The following is a 19974-nucleotide window of genomic DNA, read 5'->3' on the forward strand; positions in this document are numbered from 1 at the left end:
TTCAGCTGAACCATATGTTACGAATTACCTCTAAGCACAGACCCGTCTCCTCCTGATTGTTAATGTATGGGTGCTTCCCTTTCATGTCACTTTAATGAGGTTTTAACCTGTAGAATAAATGAGTTTCTTGTTGGAGCATTTCCTCTTGGCACAATACACACATGGCCGCGAAGCAGAAGAAGAAGAACATTGGCAATATTTTGCTCTAACCAACAACTGCTGTAGTGACAACTTTTTATGACCAACAAAGCAAAAAAACGAAGAAGAAAAAAATCAGGCTTTTAACTTCTGCTTCATTTGGTTCCCGTTGTTTTTTCTTGGAGGGGTGTGTGTTTGGTTGTGTCATTTCTATACTCTTATTCATGGAGTTTGTTTGTATTGTCCAAGTCCATTTCCATGTTTTCTGCTGCTGTTGCTTTCCAAAGCATGCTTGCATGCCATGCATCTTGAATCATGGCTTGCATTTAAGAATTGTTTTGTTTGTTTGTGTTTTGACCATTTGTAAGTGGTTGTTGTTTTTGTGTTCATCCTCATATTGTTGTGACCGACCATACGACGTTTGTTACTTAGTGCCTTCGTTTGTCTGGCCAGAGTGGAGTTGTTGAGTGGCCAGCCAGTCTTACTTGGCCTGTTGCCTGCTCTAAAGTGGTACTTGTTTGCCTTGGTTTGGTAATAATCTTCCACTTCTTGAGTTGTCTTTTTTTTTTTTTTTTTGCTTGGATTCTTTGTAAGTCTTTCTGTTGTCATTTCGGTTTTTTATTCTTCTTCCTTTCTTTGTTTTTATTATTTGTTCGTTTCGTTCGACTGTTGGTTGTCTTCTGATTGGATTTGTTGTCATTTACGCTTCATTTGGAGTTTCTTGTTAACAGCTATCGAAGCAAGAAGTCTCAAGAATATCTTCATTGGATGCCAGAGTTTTTTCTTAACATCTTTCTGAAGTTTTTTTTTTTTTTTTGTATTGATGCGAACGAAGGCTGTCTGCCTGCCATTTTTGCCGACTGTTTATAGCTTTCTTGTGTAATTTTTTTGGCATGTTTTCTGGGCCCTTCTTCTATTACTTTGCGTTCCAATGATGACCAGATAATAATCTGATCTTTACCGTATAAAAAACCTTTACAAATTGTATTCAAAACATAACGAAACCGTGCAAAATCAATGATTAATGAATGAGATCTTTGTTGGTTGGCTTTTGGAATACCATAAGGGCGTGGGTTTTTTTTGAAATTTTTTCTTGTTGTTGTTGGTTGGTATTATTTATAATTTTTGATTTAAAGTTCAAAAACATTCTCACGTTTTTCAATTGAAAATTCAATGTTTGAAAAATTAATTGTATGTATGTGCCTTTTAAACCTTCCTATACCACACACGGTGCTCTTGAACCAAATTTAAATGGAAGGTGCTTACACCTGGGAAGTTTTTGCGGATTCTGAAACTACAATGTTCATAGATGAGAAAAATCAAAAAACAAAAACAAAATCGCCGAAGCGCTTTTTAAATAAATCGCGATTCAAGTTGACATTTTTAAGGGTTTATTAGGTTTTCACGCAAGTCCTATCGAAATGGGATTAAAGAAAATGTTGTAGCTATGAAAATTCCCTACAAGATTGAATTTGATGATATCTTCGTATTTTTTACCGTTATTGAGATATAGAAGTTCAAATTAGGACAATGGATTGACTGTATCGCCTCCTTATAAAATAATGTAATGACTGCAATTTCTCAACTTAAACTTACATATCTCAGAAATGGTGCAACGTAGGAAAAAATACGAAAACCATTCTTGTAGAGAATTTTCACAGCTACAACATATTCTTCAGTCCCATTTCGAAAGGATTGGCAGTTTTCAAGCTAAATCCTGAAGACCTAAGAAAAAAATCTGAAAGTTTGATCTGAAACTCTATATCTCAAAAATGGTAAAACCTAGGAGAATATCAATCAGCCAATCTTGTACAGAATTTTCACTTCTACAACATGTTCTTTAGTCTCATTTCGATAGGACTTGCGGTTTCCAAGCAAAATCGTAAACACCTAAAAAAACTAAAAATGTAAAATTTGATCGCGATTTATTTAAAAATTCATCCAGCGATTTTTTTCTTGTTTTTCGATTTTTCTCATCTATAAACATTGCTGTTTCAGAATCCGCAAAAACTTCCTGTTTTCATTTATAGTTAGTTAAGGTGCACTGTGCATAACATCGTAATATAAGGAGGCGATACAGTCAATCCATTGTCCTAATTTGAACTTCTGTATCTCAATAACGGTAAAAACAACGAAGATATCATATCTTGTAGAGAATTTTCATAGCTACAACACTTTCTTTAGTCCCATTTCGATAGGACTTGCGGTTTCCAAGCAAAATCGTGAAAACCTAAAAAACCCTTAAAATGTCAACTTGAATCGAGATTTATTTAAAAAGCGCTCAGGCGATTTTCTTTCTTTAGTTTTATGATTTCATCATCATTCAGAATCTGCAAAAACTTCCCAGGTGTAAGCACCTTCCATTTAAATTTGGTGAAAGAGCACCGTGCACATCGAAAAACGTTGGAGCAATGCTATAAAAAGTAATCACTTCGGACTTCTTATACATTTTGAGACTTTTTAAAGGACGAAGAAAATCCTTCGAAGATTGTAAGACAAAATTTCGATTGGTCTCAGAGATGTAGCCCTAATTTGAAGGAAAGGCTAAATTTGGCTAGGTTTAGACGAGACCATAAAACCTAAACAAGATACAACAAAGCAGATCGGAATATTGATTTCTAGTATCGATATGTCTGTCCTTTTAAAAACTTGTATTTAAAAATTTATTTCAATTCTCAGGGGGTTTGCCGAGGTTGATATGTTAGCTTCATCTGAATACACACCAAATTGGCTTCTCAGTTTATTTTAGATCCTTATCTCATCAGGGGAAGCTCTTATGAGCCATCTTTTTCCAAGATTTTCAATATGTGTCCAAGTTTTAATAACTCCCCTTTTTGGTACAAGTGAAATGAACAAAAAAAAAATACTTTCTCTTGCGCTTTATCAAATATTTATTGAAATATTATTGAATACAAAATTAAAAATTGCAATTATAGCTATTCAAATTACAGGCCATATGTTCTTCGAATTTAGTTTAAATATACCCTTATAAAGGTTAATTGCAATATTCTTCGGAAAGCAAATCCACACAGAAATAAAAATTCACTTTTAACCCTCCTAAAAATAAACAATAACAACAAGTAGTAGCAAATGGTCTCTGAAACTGTGCGAAATCAAACATCTGCCGATTTGCGTGCAATCAATCTGCTGTACAATTTCCGGAAATATTTAGAAATTCATTTAAGGGTATTTTCAGCAAAACACGAAAGCAAAATGTGCAAGCCAAAATGTGGAAGGATGTACTTCGGACAAATGAATTGGCATTTCATTCAAATGAAATAAAGGACAAATGCAAGTAAAAGAAAAGAAGAGTTGAAAAATAAAACAAATCCAATAAGAAATGACAACTCGGGATAATCCCTGAAAATAAACAATTTTTGCTACAACCAACAAAAAAAAAATATGTCAACTGATTCCAACACAAGCAGGATGTTCAACGATTTTATTTTTATCTCAAATATTTAAATATAGTGTCTGCACTCTCTTAAATATTTATTTATCACACTTAATCGCATAATCTTTTCTCCATGACTGACTGACTGACCACTGACAACAGCAGTAGTCCATAAAAGCTGATGCGTGTGACATGTTATATATAGACCAATGTTTTAAACTGGAAAAATATGTTAATAAATTAACACAATTATGGAAATATAAAACAAATAAAACTTGTTTTTCCCGTGCTCCTCTCATTCACTCTTTCGTTTCTGAAGAAAATAAAAATTAATTGGAAATTAGTTACACACTCTCATCTCAGACAAATGTCTGTATGTCTGCCTGCTTGGTTTCCTCGTAATTGTTTGAAGACAGAAGCAACTCAGTCAAGCAATCAACAAACAAACTAATTAAGAGGTTACGCTTTAATTTGAATAAAACATTTACAAAAATGAGTTTTATATTTTATTCTATGACCCCAGAACATGAAGATGGGGAATAAAAAGGCGAAATAAATGAAAACAAACCACTAGAAATTTTACGAAGTTTAACAGAAGATATTAAGAGAAAGAGAGGAAACTCCAAAAATTAAACCATGGCAAATCGTAATGTTAGCAATTAATTGCTGTCAATGACCGATTTTGTCTATAACGGTATATCATTTATATAATATGCTTAGCCAAGTAATTTTTGAATGAAACAGGGCGCAATTGATATTTTGGAAACTGATTGCATTAGGTTTGTGGTCCCATGTTAAGTAACACACTATTTGCCATTTACATCCTAATGAAAGAGTGACCCTCAATATTGGGACATTTTGGGGTTCATATCTCAGAAATAACCCCTAGCAAACAAACATTATAATTCCAACACGATCCGAGATGTGCCTTCAAACTGGATTAAAGCGCAAAAGTGTTGAATTTAGCGTAAGAGTTACCTGAAGAAATGAGCTGATAAATCCGTACTGAAGTGGTTCTAGCTTTGAGAGAGATATTCATTTAAATGATTTTCGTGGCAACCTGTCAGTTTACAGTGTCTTCCAACAAGAGTTGTTCCGGCCGATCATCAACAACGTCACCTCTTTGCTGATTCGGTCCTCGAAATGCATGAAAGTGACCCGGAATTCCATCGAAAAACAAGTTGACTGATGAGGCCCATCTCCATACCGCGGCTACGTCAACAAGCAACACTGTCGCATGTGGCTCGGAATACCTAAGATTTATTGTTGAAAGACCTCTCCATCCTTAAAGTGTGATTGTTTGGTGGGATTTATGGTCGTTCGGACTTTTTGGGTCATTATGTCAGGAAGCATGGACAGAAAACATTATATCGCTGTAAACAGGAGTAACTTCGGTAAAAATTTCAAAACTATCCTCGAACAGTCCTTTACTGCACTTATTCGAAAACTATTTAACTTTTGCGAAAATGGGGTATCCGGACAATTTGTTCGATATAACCTTCTTAGAACTTGATGTACATTTAGAAGAATTTTTTCGATTTGCAAAGTTTCGGCCAAATCGGATGCTCAATTTGTAAGTTATCGTGCACATCATTAATTTAACTTGATATCGGCAAGGGTTTTGAGAGTTTTTGGACTAAAGACTGAGTGTATAAACATGCAAAATTAGGGCTGGTTTAATTCGAATGTGATGCAAAAACCGTCGAAACCCTGAACTGGGGCTACACCGGATAAGTTTTGGTAAGGTGGACTCCAGGAATCTCCCTAGGAAATTTTTAGTAAAACGTTCAAAATTTCCTGTTTGTAAAAATATTTTTTTTGGTTTATTACATAAAAACAGAATATTTAATATACAAAGCGACCCCAGATACCTATTTATTTATTTTATTTTATTTTATTTTATTTTTTGTTTTGAAACATCTCCAAAATTGTTTTATAATTTTTTAATTTCTTTACTTAATATACAATAAGCAACAAAAATAGTTAATTTTTCTGAAATTTTTACTAAAACGTTCAAAAACCCTCAAACGGATTTATCAAAAAAAAAAAATTATATCTTTTTATAAAAATATTTTTAATTTTACATTTTTATTTAAATTTTTAATTATTATTTATATTTTAAATTCGTAGTTTTTAATATTTTGATTTTTTATAAAAATTTGTTTATTTATATTTTTAGTGTTAGCTATAATCCCTAAAACGGTATAATTAGGAAATTAAGGATATATTTTTTTATAAAAATATTTTTTTAATTTTTATTTGCATTTTTAATTATTATTTATATTTTTAATTTTTATTTTTTAATATTTTGATTTTTTTATAAAAATATTTTTTAATTTGTTTACTTTATATGCACTAAGTAACAAAAACAGATGATTTTTTGAAATTTCTACTAAAACGTTCAAAAATCTCTAAAACGGATTTATCAAAAAAAAAATTATATTTTTTATTTTTTTATAAAAATATTTTTTTTTATTTCTTGTATAAAAATATTTTTTTTTATTTTACATTTATATTCTTCATTTTATTATACACTTATAATTATTATTTATATTTTAAATTTGTATTTATATTTTAAATGTTTATTTTTTAATAATTTGATTTTTTTATAAATATAAATAAATATATATTTATAAAAAATCAAAATATTAAAAAATAAAAATTTAAAACATAAATACAAATTTAAAATATAAATAATAATTAAAAACGTAAATAAAAATGAAAAATATAAATGTAAAATAAAAAAATATTTTTTTTATCGTAGTATAATCCCTAAAACGGTTTAATTAAGAAATTAAAGATATTTTTTATAAAACTATTTTTTTTAATTTTTATTTGCATTTTTAATTATTATTTATATTTTTAATATTTATTTTTTAAAATTATGATTTTTTTAATTAAAATATTTTTTAATTTTTACTTGTCATTCTATTTTTATTTTATATTTTTATAATCCCTAAAACAGATTTAATAAGAAATTTATATAATTTTTTTTTTAATAAAAATATTTTTTAATTTTTGATTTTTGTATATATGCTTTTAATTTTGTATTTTTGTTTAAATTTTTAATTAAAATTTATATTTATTTTGAATTGATATTTAAATTTGTATTTTAAGGTGTTATTTTTTAAATATGTTTTTTATAAATTTTTATAATTGTTATTTATAATAAAAAGGTCGAAAAAACAAAAACAATCATTGTTATTTATATTTTTTCAATTTTTTTAAAAATATTTTGGGTTTTCTATAAAGTTATTTTTTTAACTTTTATTTATAAAATATTTTTATTTAATATTTAATATACACAGAAGATTTAATATGCACAGAGAAACTTTATATATCTATTACGTTTTAAACTAGAGTTATGCCAAAGGAACTATATGGAACTATCTAGTTCACTTCGCAGTTCCAAAGGCCCACATTTTTTCTTTGTAGAAACTGCCTTTACTTAGTAGCACACGTTACATTTCATGATGTTACTCATACGCTTTGGAACTAATACAAGGACCTAGGAACTGCATTACCCAATTCTATTTTAAACCCTAACCCGTTAGGTATATCTTTAATTTTTTTTCTAAATGATCTTTACAAAATTTTTTTGTTTTAATCTAGTTTTATTTTTTTAATTTCTTTAATTAATTTTCGCAAAGATGGAAAGTTGCTAATTTATCAAAAATTAATACATACTATAATTTCTTAAAATATTTTTTTATATTTATTTTTTTAATAATAAAAATATACAATATTTTTTATTTTTTATAAACACCAAATGAGCGTTGTTCAGTTATAATTAAAAATTTAATATTAAAAATATTTTTTTTTTTTTTTTAAGTTCGACTTTGTCCCTAAATGCTAAAAGATCATAAAAAACATACTACTGACAGTACCCAAAGAGCTGAAAGCTCAAGATTAAGGCAGAATGGCCAAAGATATCGAAAAGTGTGGTATTAAAAATTAGAAAAACAAAGTAAATAATCGAAGTGGTGCCAAATCTATTCTTAATTTAGCTTAGGGTCTTCTACGAAATATTACTTCATTCATTAAGTAACCACTTGCAATAAAAGATACTCTTTGTAAAATACTATAATTTCCAATTTTTTACTTAATTAATACATTCCAAACACCGCATTAACTTACCTTTAATTCAATTTCATTAATAAAAATCCAGAATAAGCTGGATAACACGATCATATGATTTTTCTTATAATCCCCACTTTCGATATTTTCAGCGGAGAAATTAAATAGCAAAAAAATTTTTCAGCTTCTCTTATTAAAAAGATAATCCAATTAAAAATATGCTCTTTTCATAAATGCACAAAAAAAAATCTGCTGACATTAGGCACACTTCAATAAAAATGTCAAAATGCGGATATGAGATTCAAGATTTACACGATAAACAAAATAAGATGAGGGGATCACTGCAAAATAATCTCACAAAGCTTTGATCTTGGACAAAAGCTATAGATTCTTTAGAAGAGCAGGAATGTTTAACGTTTTTTTGCTTGTAAATTTTATTTAAGAGTTAAGCTTGGGGAATTTGTTTGTGTGTGTTTTTTTTTCTTCTTTAATTGTATTTTTGCTTAAATGCTGACAGTCATAAATCCTTTAAATGTAGTCATATATTTATGTTCTTGTTGTTGTTGTAAATTGAGATGATGGCGGCTTTTTCAAGATGAGGAAGTCGTCTATATTGCTGCGATCATTGCAAAATGCTGGTGATGGTGGTGGTGGTGGTTTGTGGCCTCCATAAAGAAGGAATCATAAAAAGCAATATATAGAATATGGAGAGCAAAGCGGAATCCAACAAGAACTCAGAAATACAAGGAAATTCTCATACACTTATTTTTGTTATGTTTTTATTTTTATTCTTTTAATTTTTATTTCATCACCATTCAATTCGAGACGCGTTTTGTGAAGTTAAGAGCAAAAAGAACGAAGACCGTATTATATGGCAAAAAAAGATGCGAATTGTTTGCTTGATTGTTTTATAATGGAGAGCTGCGGCTGTTGCTTCTTTTTATTGTATTTTTTGCAATTTTTGCGCTTTCTTCTTTCTCAGAATATTTCCACAGCTAAATATGCTGGTGTTGGTGGTGGTGTTCTTAATGGTATTAAGAGTTTTTGATTTGCCTTTCGAGTGTTGTTCTTGTTAGGATTTTAATGTATTTTCGTCTTCCTGTACTTTTCGAATTTTGTTGTGAATTCAAGACAAAATAAATGCGAATACCAACATAGAATGCAAAACGATCATTGAACAAAATATTATCCCCCTTAAGGCAATTGGCGGTGACTGTGGTGGTGGTCTGGTCTGGAGTGATGCATTGTTTGTTTTCTTTTAATAATTTTAAAGGCACAATTTTTGTATAGCAATTGTATAAAAGAAACAATGTGTTTGTTTTTAAAATTTTTTCTTTATTTCAATACTTTTTTTTTATAATTTTAGTGCAATTTTGATTTGTAAATATACACAATTTTCAATAAATACAATCTTTAGAATTTTTAAGTATTTTTTTATAATTAAAATAAGGCTTTTATTTCTTTCCAGGTAATTATTTTATTTGTTGTTCTCAACTTTGTTCACCAAAGTGACATATTTTATTTCAAACTTCAATTATTATTATATGTATTTTTAAATTTGATTTTGTTTTATATTTAAAAAATCATAATTCTTTATTATTTTTGTTTGTTTATTTTTAACCGTATACACACAACGCGTTATTTCCAATTCGGTTGAGACGTTTTATATCCGGTGTATACGACACGACACAACTTTACATGTGAAGAGTTCGCGTGTTACTAAAGTATCTGTACACAGAACAGATACATTTGTTTAGTGCGGTATCTCACAAATACACTAGCAGCACATTGTCGTATATTGGCGGCGGCCCTGGATGATCCATAGCAGGCGGCAACTTTATAAGTTGCAACACGAACAATATACGAATGAAGAAAATTCCGATTGGAATTGCTGGGTATGTATGTGTGTGTGTTGCACAACGTGTGTGTTGGGGAAACATGTTGAGTAGAATGTTTCATGATATGTTGCAGAGAAACAAATGTTTCGATACTTCAAGAATGTTGAGCAATAATATTTAGTTTAGATAAAATGTTGTAGATAAATGTCTGTAGCAACAAGTTTAATAGGTGTGTTTTACATGTGCTACCCAATGCAATTGCAATTTTCGAATTTCGAAAAAAAGCTGAGTTGTGCTGAATTGTGCTAGGATTGTGCCCATTTGTGCCGAAACATTTTTTTGGAATTTCGAAAAAATGACTGAGATATTCGACAAAAATTGTGCTCGGCGAATTCAACTCAGCACATCATCTTTATATTTGCATTTTTACAGAAATTACAGTGATTTTTAATACGAAAATATTGGTTTTCGAAATTGAAAATGGTTAGAGATATTAAAAAAATTTAAATGCCACAAGTCGGCACAAACCGAGTAGAAATCAGCACAACTTTTGTTTCTTTTCAAAATTGCAATTCTGTCATTTTTTCGGAAATCGAAAACGGAGACATCGAAAAAAATTGCGGCACAAATGCGCACAATTCAGCACAACTTTTGTTTTTTCGAAATTCAAACCTTTAATTCTGTCATGTATTCGAAAATGGTACAGTATCGAAACAAAATTTTGCGGCACAAACTGAGTACAATTTAGCAAAACTTCTATTTGGAAATTTATTTGGCGAATATCTGTAATTTTTCCGAATTTCGAAAAAATGTTTCGGCACAATTCAGCACAACTCAGCTTTTTTCGAAATTCGAAAATTGCAATTCCGTCGGATAACACTTGGTTTTACGGTTCTATGAAAACATAAAGAAATGAGAAGATATGGTATCACCATGGTATTCCAAATTTCGATATACAGTTCACGTGGTCGTGATTTAATTAATAGTAACGTTGACCGAACGTAGAAGCATGATGTTCATTCTGCAATTTCTTCTATGATAGTCAAATCGCCATAGAAAGTATACTCTGTCCAAGAACCTGCAAGTGCCTACTGTTTTTGAAGTCCGATTTAGCCATGTCCGTCCGTCTGTCGGTCTATCTGGTTAGCTGGAGCGTACGATAACTCTCAAACGGATGAACCGATTCGATCAAACATTTTTCGTTCGTAATATTTTGTCCAAACATAGTTAAAGTTCGAAGATGGGCCATACCGGTGCACTCCTTCGGGTACCTCTCACACAAAAATTAGGAGAAGTGAAGTTTAACAGCAGGTCTCGAATTGCTTTGATTCTTTTGCAATCACTTGTATTCGCTGCCCCCATTACGTTTTTTCAGGTTTAGGTCCATACTCTCGAACGGATCACTATCGCTCCACATCTTCCGATATCTCCACCAAAACAGTTTAGGTAGGATCTGTTCGAAGATTCTTTGGAAAATTCTACCTATGCTACTCCTTGTGGTCCTGTTTACAGCGATATTTTGTTTTTCGTGGGCAATTTCATGCTTCCTGACACAGTAGTCCAAAAGCTCTTTGTTATACGGTGACCAACTGAAATGACTGGGGACGCACTATTTATCGAAAAGAAATGACTCCCAAAATAAAATCCACTTCCAAAATGAACTACACCGATGCATTCCTTTAGGTACCTCCTACGCAAAACTTTTGATCTTTAATCCAAATATGTATATATGTCGGTAAGTTCATACGTCGGCAAGTTCAAACGTCCAAAAAGGGCCACAAAATCTGAAAACTTTCATAATACATTATTATTGGGGAAAGGATTTACGTTCCGTACCCGGTATTCGATTCGATATTGTCACTATATGAAAGTATAAATTCACACAGGCTGAGTGTATATCTCTGTCGACAAGGCCACAATAACGCCATGGGTGCTTTCTTAAGTATTATAGATGGACAATAAAAACGAGGATTTTTGATATTTTTAAATGTAATGTGTTTTGGGTACCACCGTGGTGCAATGGTATGCACACCAGCCTTGCACGCTAAAGGTCGTGGGTTCGATTTGCCGACGGCAACATCAAAACTTTTCAACGATGGCAAAATAACCCTTAGTAATGTTGGCGACGTTTCCTGAGTATTTCAGCCATGTAAAACTTCTTTACAAGTGGTGTTTTAAGACACGCCGTTCGGACACGGCGATAAACAGTAGGTCCCATATCATTGAGCTAATATGAATCGGGGTGCACTCATTTGATATTGCCCCACAGTGTAATTAACCAAATACAACTGATATGGCTTTTGCAACATGTTGCAAAAATATTAACATTTACTTTACACATAGAAGCACCTCTGTTAACTAACATAACGATCATAACTAACATAACAAACTTTGAGAATGCTGTTGCGCCTGCCTGTATCCCATTATATATGTAAAAGGTATTTATGACAAGTAGTAGACTTTGTTAGACTTTGCTACCAAAAAGTGCTAAACATTTGGAAAACAATTTTCACTCAGAAAAACAAAAACCAACAAAGAATTGCATGCTAAATGTTCAAATTGAAAGAGGTGAAAGGTCAGCGACTTGACGGCTTTAAAACAATACGAAAAAAAAACTATTCATAAATGCTAAATGCAAAAGGTGTCAATTAGAATAATAATAAGTACGAAGAGAATATGAGTACGAAATGTAATGAACAGTAGTTATGGAGGGAGAAACAAGAGACTGGAAGACAAAAAACGAAATTATGGAATTTAGGAATAAAGGCTATGATGGATAATGTAAATGTGTGATGCATACTTTTAGGCTAAGGTAACCAAAAAATAATACAGTCGAACCTCGATTATCCGTGAATCGATTATCCGGGAACCTCCATTACCCGGGATAGAAAAGAATTGTTGGTCTTCTTTTCAATACCTCTATTATCCGGGAGAAAAAGCCTACCTTCCAATTATTTTGATTTATCAAACAAAATGGTAACAAAAAAATGGAGCCAAGAAAAATATTTTTGAATAGTACTTATGTAAGTAATAATAGGGAGTAATGAATTGGTTAATTTTCTCGAAATATTTTTCTGCAGATGTAAATTCTTGAATTCCATATTTTATTTCATTTCTTTCCTTTAATAAATATAATAAAAACAGCACAGATAAATATATTTGTACAAACCTATTGTACCATTTTTAACCAAAAATATTTTCGAAAACTGCATAAAAACATTGAATCCATTATCCGGGAAAATCGATTATCCGTAATGCCTTTGGTCCCGACCGTCACGGATAATCGAGGTCCGACTGTATATGTAATTGTTCCACAAACATCCCAGATGTGAAAAACATTTTTTTTTTTTTTTTGAATTTACTAGTGGGATGTTTTGAATAGTAAAGGACTTTCTCCGAAAATAAAACGCCTGTTTCGATTCAATGTGGTAGAGAATAGCTTTGAGAATAGCATTGGCGTAAAAGTAGGATTCCGTTAGAAACTGTCAAATAGTACTTTCTAGTAATTCTTTTCTATCACAAAACACAAAATGGCGCTAAATGACGCTCTTCGCCCCTACCTCTCTCTCTCTCTAAACACATTTGAATGAGTAGAAACCTGAGCTCCGAAATGCTCACTCCCTACTCGAATTCGAGTGGGAGACGAATAAGAACGCATTAGCTTGGCTCGTTTTCGAGTGGGAGTACAATATGCTCGATAGACCAGATTCTACTCTTGATGAGTACTATTTTGGTTTTTGTTGATTTATTTGTAAAATGTGTTTTTTTTAATAAATGAACAGTATCAAAAACTATTAGCTACAACTACACACAAACGAATCGGCAATAAAAATAAATTTATTTTTCCACTCGATTTCACTCTTAGAGTAAACTCTCTATTCGGAAATTTTTGACTCCTACTCTTATTTTCCAACAAGGGGCTCAACCACATAATACAAGAGGGATAGTAAATATCATGTAAAATTCGTACTCATCGATTACTCTCACTCACGATTAAAATCTGGTAGAAACTATCAGCTCGACAAGAAACTCAAATGACATGGAACACATTCTCATATCTAGTCGATGCCATAAGCGCGAAAGCGATGGTTCTGATGAACCATCACAGGAGGATACAAATATTCCCTCACAAATTCATAAACTCGGCGTATATTTTGAACGAACCAACTTCCTTCGCTAGTAAATCGAAATTCAAACGAAATATAAATATGTGAAAGTAGCAAGTCATAAATCCCAGGTCACTACTACTTCAGTTGAAAATGCTTTGAAATCAATAGCGAAAAAAACTTATCAACCTTACCTCCATCCCATGATTGACAGGAGGAAGTCTTAAACATGTACATTGTTACAAATATTCCCACAAAAATTCATAAATTCTGCGTATATCCGGAGGTTTTGACCATACACACGTTTACACACAGACAGTATTGGCAAGGCAATAGCAAAGTTACAAACCATTTTCAAAATACATTCATATTTTTCTCTATACATATTTGAAAATTTGTAATTGTATTTGTGAAAAAGGTTTGTATTTTTGCTATTGTCTTGCCAATACTCACATATGTAAACGCTTTTAAAGTTTTTATTTTTCAGAACTTTTGAAATTTTTGAAGTCACTGTAAGCAAATATTTAACTGAAATCAAGGTATAGGGGCACACGACATAACTAAAATGACATAACCGTTTATTTCTCACTAACTTTATCATTGTATTATACCATATATATCATTTTATATTATATATAACTTTTTTTCATATATCATAAAAATTAAGTGGTTTGAGTGGGACATTTTTTAAAATTAAAGTGGAATAAAAGTTATTGTAAACATTACCCAGCAAAAATACTCATTACAAATTGGCCTACTTTCTCATTATTTTAACACGGGCATGTCATAGGGGGTAAGTACTTATTTTTTGGCACTTAAAAGTAAATAAATAAGTACATAAATAAGTAGTTACGACTTGAAGTAACCAGGGAGTAACTACTTATTTATCTACTTTTTAGTGGCCCAAAAATAAGTACTTACTCCCTATGACATGCCCGTGTTAAAATAATGAGAAAGTAGTCCAATTTGTAATGAGTATTTTTGCTGGGTAATAGGTAAAAGACCATACATTCGTGCAATAGGAAATAATTATTTGAGAAAAAAAAAATTCTTAATTTCATAGAATTTTTTCAAAAAAAAATTCAAAGTGGTTTATGCCGAACCTTTTTTTATAATAAAGTGGAATGAATGTCATTTTAGGCATTAATAGGAAAAATTTCATTCATTCTCACTACAGGAAATCATTTTTGAGGAAAAATGTCAAAAGTTCATATCGCTAATGGATAGCTTAGGCCACGTATGATACCATCCGTCGACTAGAAAGCCCCTAAAAAAATCAATCGTTATCGTTGTAAAATGACAATAAATCGAAAAGACCGCGGTGAAAAAATATTAGCTGCGAAGATTGATTAAAAACCTAACAGTTGGCCTGCCAATTCTTGAATATCCATTTCATTTCCATATTTGTTAATAAGTTTGTATTATTTTTTTAATTTGTATTTCCACATTTCCTCAAACCTAAACCACTGTTTATGATAATTACGACCTATAATAATACATAGCCGAAGAATCCAGGAAGTATCTTTCACATTGAACCCCTTCCAAGAATCTAACATAACTGAAAACCTGTGAAATGTGCAACGGTTGGAGGTGTTAATGGGAAACCCACAATTAGAAAAAAGAAAGAAAATATTTTGAGTTAACATAAAAGAGCAGACATAAAACACCTCTCTTCCTCAAAAAGATACCCTCTACCCACCTCCGTTCTATAACTCTGTAATAAATACAGACTGGTCATTGCTTGTTTTGTTTTCTCAAATCTGTCAAAAACTATTAAATTAATTTTAATATGCGATAACAAAAATAAACATAACAATTAACTACGAAAGGAAAAAGAGGGTGGTGATCATAAATTAAAAAGCAAAAGCATGACTTGTGGCCAAAAACATCACCACCACCAACAACCAAGTGCTGGCTACAACAATAAAAATAACAAAAGAAGTGACATGAAAGCGGTCGATTGGTTGGGCTAAGCGGCCAGCATTTTTCAGTTTTATGTAAAATTATGTAAATTTCCAGTGAACGAAGCAAACAACAACGCTACATTCGAACCACATACATATTGTTGGTGTTATTATTCATTTCCTATTGTTTATAAAGCTGTAAACCATATCAAAACATAATTTTCAATGGGTTTAAAAGCTTACGTTTTTTTCAATTTTTTCGCTTCATCTTAACAAGATAAGTAAGGGATTTATCTTGTGCGGAACAGCCAGCTAGCTATAGGTACCGAATATAAAGAAAACCCATAAACAATGTTAAACACCTAAGGCTGGAAAGGGCTCGTTCGTTGGCTTGGTGGCATGGCTGCTCCAATATAAAAACCCTAATTTGTGTTTTCGAATATTTCAAGCCATATTTCTTTGGTCGTTGTGGTCTTATTGATGAAGAAAGTTCAATCCAAAAATTAAAGCAACAATCATCACCAACCAGCCATCCAGGCCCACATATTAAAAGACAAGATAACATTTTGATGTTACAATGGCCAAGAAATCATCTGTCAAAATGTCAAGTAACATTTAAAATAAAATAAATAACCCCATAATCAGTTGGAAGGTTAAATTCATTGGAATTTATGTAATGGCCTTAAAGATTTGTTTGGCCTATATGTCGTCCACCCAATGCCAAATAATAAAACACATATTTGTTAAAGAAGTTGAAGAGAGTTCTTTGCAAGACGAAGCAGAAGAACAGGGAAGAAGACAGTTTTGTAATACAGGTAGACATTTGTTATTAAAACATATCAAAATTTGCAACATTGTAAGACCAGTAAAATCCCATGGTGAAATTTGGGCGATATTAAAGAATTTTAATTTTAAGATATGATACAATGTATTGAATATAATATGCACTTTAATCAATGGAAAGTTTTCTATATGCGAAAAAAAACAGAAGAAGAATTTAAATATTAAAAATAATTTACTGTAATCCCCAAGGAGATGTTAGTTATAAATCCCAGACCACCACTACCTCAGTTGAAAATGCATTGTAATCAATGGAGGAAAAAACGACCTACCAACTTTACCTCCATCATCCTCCGTGGTTGGCAGGAGGAAGTCTTAACCATGTCGATTGTTATTACTTTTGTCATTATATCCCATGCTCATTGCAATGGCTAAGGTAAAAATCATCTAGGCAAATCTAAAGCTTTCTTTTCCAATAAATTCTAAATGCCCAATCGCTGATGCATTCACATACAGACAGCCAGGCAAAACAACACCACCACCTTCAAAGAGCACACAGACATTGGGAAGGTTTGATAATTGTAATAAAAAGTTGCGATGTAGAAGTGTTATTTTTTCCCAAACATTTCAACAAAGTTACCGTTATGTGGGATACATATATCAAAAACTGAACCGATGTGGTCCATTGGTCCGAATTGACTCCGAGTATTGAAAATGAATTGTAATCAATAGTATCTGAGTTCGTGTTTTTTTTTACCATGGACGCTAAAACAAATATTCTGGAATGCCTGCTATGAAGGGTTCAGAAGCAGCCTCGGCTGCTTGTCCGCTTCATTCCTGACATAATAAAAGTAAAAGGATAAAGAAGGCCGAGCCAATTTCGAACTAGGTTGCCCTTTTCTTCTTTTGTATTTCATTTTTATTATGTCAGAAATGAAGCAGGCAAGCAGGCTTTTTGATTCGTGCCGGGATTGAGAAGAACCCCGAGTCGTAGATCTGCTGTTCCGGTTGCCAGAACCGCATCCACCATATGTCAACATCGGTGGGATGTAATGGACGTATGGAATGGGCAGAGTTCTAAGGCTTAGACGCATCCAGGACTACTGCGATAGTTCTCTTGCTGCTTGCTGCGCCATAACATCACTCAACGTGTCCTCAACTTCATCGTCGATTCATCGTATTCGTTGGAATACGAAACGCAGTCTCCCCAACGACAACAAAGGCAGCTCCTTGTTCAGCACCCCGGAAATGTATTCTGCAATTCATTTGCACTAGCAAGATTGTAAACCTTATGAGTCGGAGAAATATGATGGTCACCGCGATCTCAGCCACAAAGCTCACCGTCACTTGTAACTTGAAACGATGTGATGGTTACAACGTTTTGCAAAAGGATTGAACAAGAAGCGGATGCAAAGGGATTGTCTTTCTTATACACCAGTCTTTCCAGTACAGACATATTTTGCTTGAGTTTGACCCAAGCGTACACAGCGCAGATAAATAGCCGTGTCGTGCGTTATATGCCTGACATAAGTGGGCTTGCTTTTGGAGGGCAATAATCCTCTGGTGCTAGGGGATTCAATGCTCACCAAGACCCAAGATAGGGAACTTACTCTTGAAGTCACCAGACTTATAGCACACGAGAAAAAAGTGACTAAGCAAACCGCCTGATGTAATGCGACATTGGTACAGGACTAAGTAAATTGTTGACAACGGTTAAATAACTTTCGTGAAAGAATGGTTGCTCTACTCCCAATCATGCGAACACAACAACATCACATGCTATATCCACTCAATCATTCAATAATTGGACCAGAATAGGTCGTGCGGCCGAAGAGTCATATGCCGTCAACCATGCCAAACTGATATCTACGATCTTAGGAATATGAAAATATCCGCCGCTAAATCTACTGTTACGTTGTTTACCACGTGGTGCATAATGAGGCTCCCTCCGAACGTATTCTCCTATGGTGTCCAGATTCCGACCACTAACTAGCCCAAGGGAGTAACATTCGCGCAAACCACTGCTATTTTCGATATGAGCGGAAGTAGGACCAAGGTCACCAATTCGCTTGCCTGGACTGTGGTAAGCTAGATGTCCTGAGAACTCCATCAGGCTGTCCCTCGTAACACCAGCAAAACATTTTCATGAGGAGGCGAAAATTTTACCGGTGCATAAGCACAAGGAGATGTTGTCGATGCAGTATTTGCTTGGCCACAATCTAATGGACAAACTTTCCCCACTCAGTTGCGACGGGAGAGATCTCATGATTTAGAGAGAGAGTGATGTCCAAAGGTACAAGCAAGAACCTGTGGATCAACGAGCCTATCTGGCAGGCTAGAATATCATTCCCACTGAGGCAGTCATCCATCGCAGCGGAAGAACGCAGGAATAACCACAATTGCCAAGTCATACATGGGTGGCCTTAGCAGTAAAGTCAGGACGGTGCAGCCGTCTCAACTCATTATGGCACCCACTGACCTCACCTCCGACTCTTCATGGACGCATCCATCCAGGATTCATAAATTTTAAAACTGGACACAGGAGAACAAGTGAAATCTAGGAACAAAGACCTATAAGCATTAGCATTCATTGCGCCCTACAAGGCCATTTGTCTCTCAGTCTTCAACTATGATGCTCAGTCTTCAACCAGGATGCTGCTGTTAGTCAGGCAACATAGTGTGTTGCTGACTAGACAGTTTATTCTTGCATGTTATCGTAAAGACTTCAGGTGTTATCGTGAGGACATCCAAGAAGACATATCATCGTAAGTCAGCAGATTGTCGATAGCGTACGCCCTGAATCATCAACAGGCGGTCTCCGAAGCCATAAATGCCTACAAATACAAGAAAGTCCTAAACCTACATTCTCCAGAAATTTCGGATAGCGGCTTCTTCCAAGGCAAACTTGTTCTTTACTGGCGAAACTACGGTTTGGTTACGGTAGCATTCTCAACTCGTAAACAGGACACATTGTTGTCGGTGTTCTAAATATGTGCCCTTCCTGCCGTCAAAGCCTTCACGACACCCAGCATATATTCTACTGTTCGTCCATACCCATGAGTCTAGCTCCTATCTATTTATAGAAAGAGCTTCCGATTACAACCCAACTTCCGATTACAACCCACGTATAGAAGATCAGGTCACATTTTCAGATTTTTTTGTTAGGTTTTCCACAATTTGCTTGAAAACAGTAGGTCTTATCGAAAAGGGTCTAGAAAAAATCTTATAGCTATGAAAATTCTCTACAAGATTGGTTATCGTTATAGTTTCCTAGGTTGTACCATTTTTGAGATATACAAGTTAAAGTTGGGAAATTCCAGTCATGGCATTGTTTTATAAGTAGGCGATACAGTCAATCTATTGTCATAATTTTAACTTATATATCTCAATAACGGTAAATACTACGAAGATATCATAAAAGTCAATATTGTAGTGAATTTTCATAGCTACAACACTGTCTTTAGTTTCACATCGATAGGACTTGCTTGCCCCTAAAAATTTATTTAAAAAGCGCTCCGGTGATTTTTTTGATTTTTTTCATCTATGAACATTGTAGTTTCAGAATCCGCAAAAACTTCCCAGGTGTAAGCACCTTCCATTTAAAGTTGGTTCAAGAACGCCGTGGATACTGAGGGTATAAAAGACTTTTATTCTTCGGAATAACTGTACGATGTGTCGAACATAGAGACGTTTTTCATAGCTGAAATACTCATAATATGTGGATAGCTTTTTGCCAA

At 33.1% G+C, this 19974-nt stretch overlaps 1 protein-coding gene across 16 annotated transcripts in view; it reads right to left on the reverse strand.

Annotated features, from left to right (window-relative positions):
• klar (klarsicht) overlaps positions 1–19974 on the reverse strand; it is a 648847-nt gene that overhangs the window by 296014 nt on the left and 332859 nt on the right. For 2 of the 16 annotated variants that reach the window (XM_073982981.1, XM_073982979.1), the window contains exon 1: positions 7670–9330. The exons of the other annotated variants lie outside the window; for them this stretch is intronic. In XM_073982981.1, coding sequence (XP_073839082.1) covers positions 7670–7723 — 54 coding nt within the window. In that variant the 5' untranslated portion in view covers positions 7724–9330. Of the gene's footprint in view, positions 1–7669; positions 9331–19974 lie in introns of those variants that run through there. 16 annotated transcript variants of the gene reach the window in all.

Source organism: Musca autumnalis, unplaced genomic scaffold, assembly GCF_047663935.1.
Source record: "Musca autumnalis isolate F117 unplaced genomic scaffold, ASM4766393v1 scaffold_4, whole genome shotgun sequence".
NCBI classification, from domain to species: Eukaryota; Metazoa; Arthropoda; class Insecta; order Diptera; family Muscidae; genus Musca; species Musca autumnalis.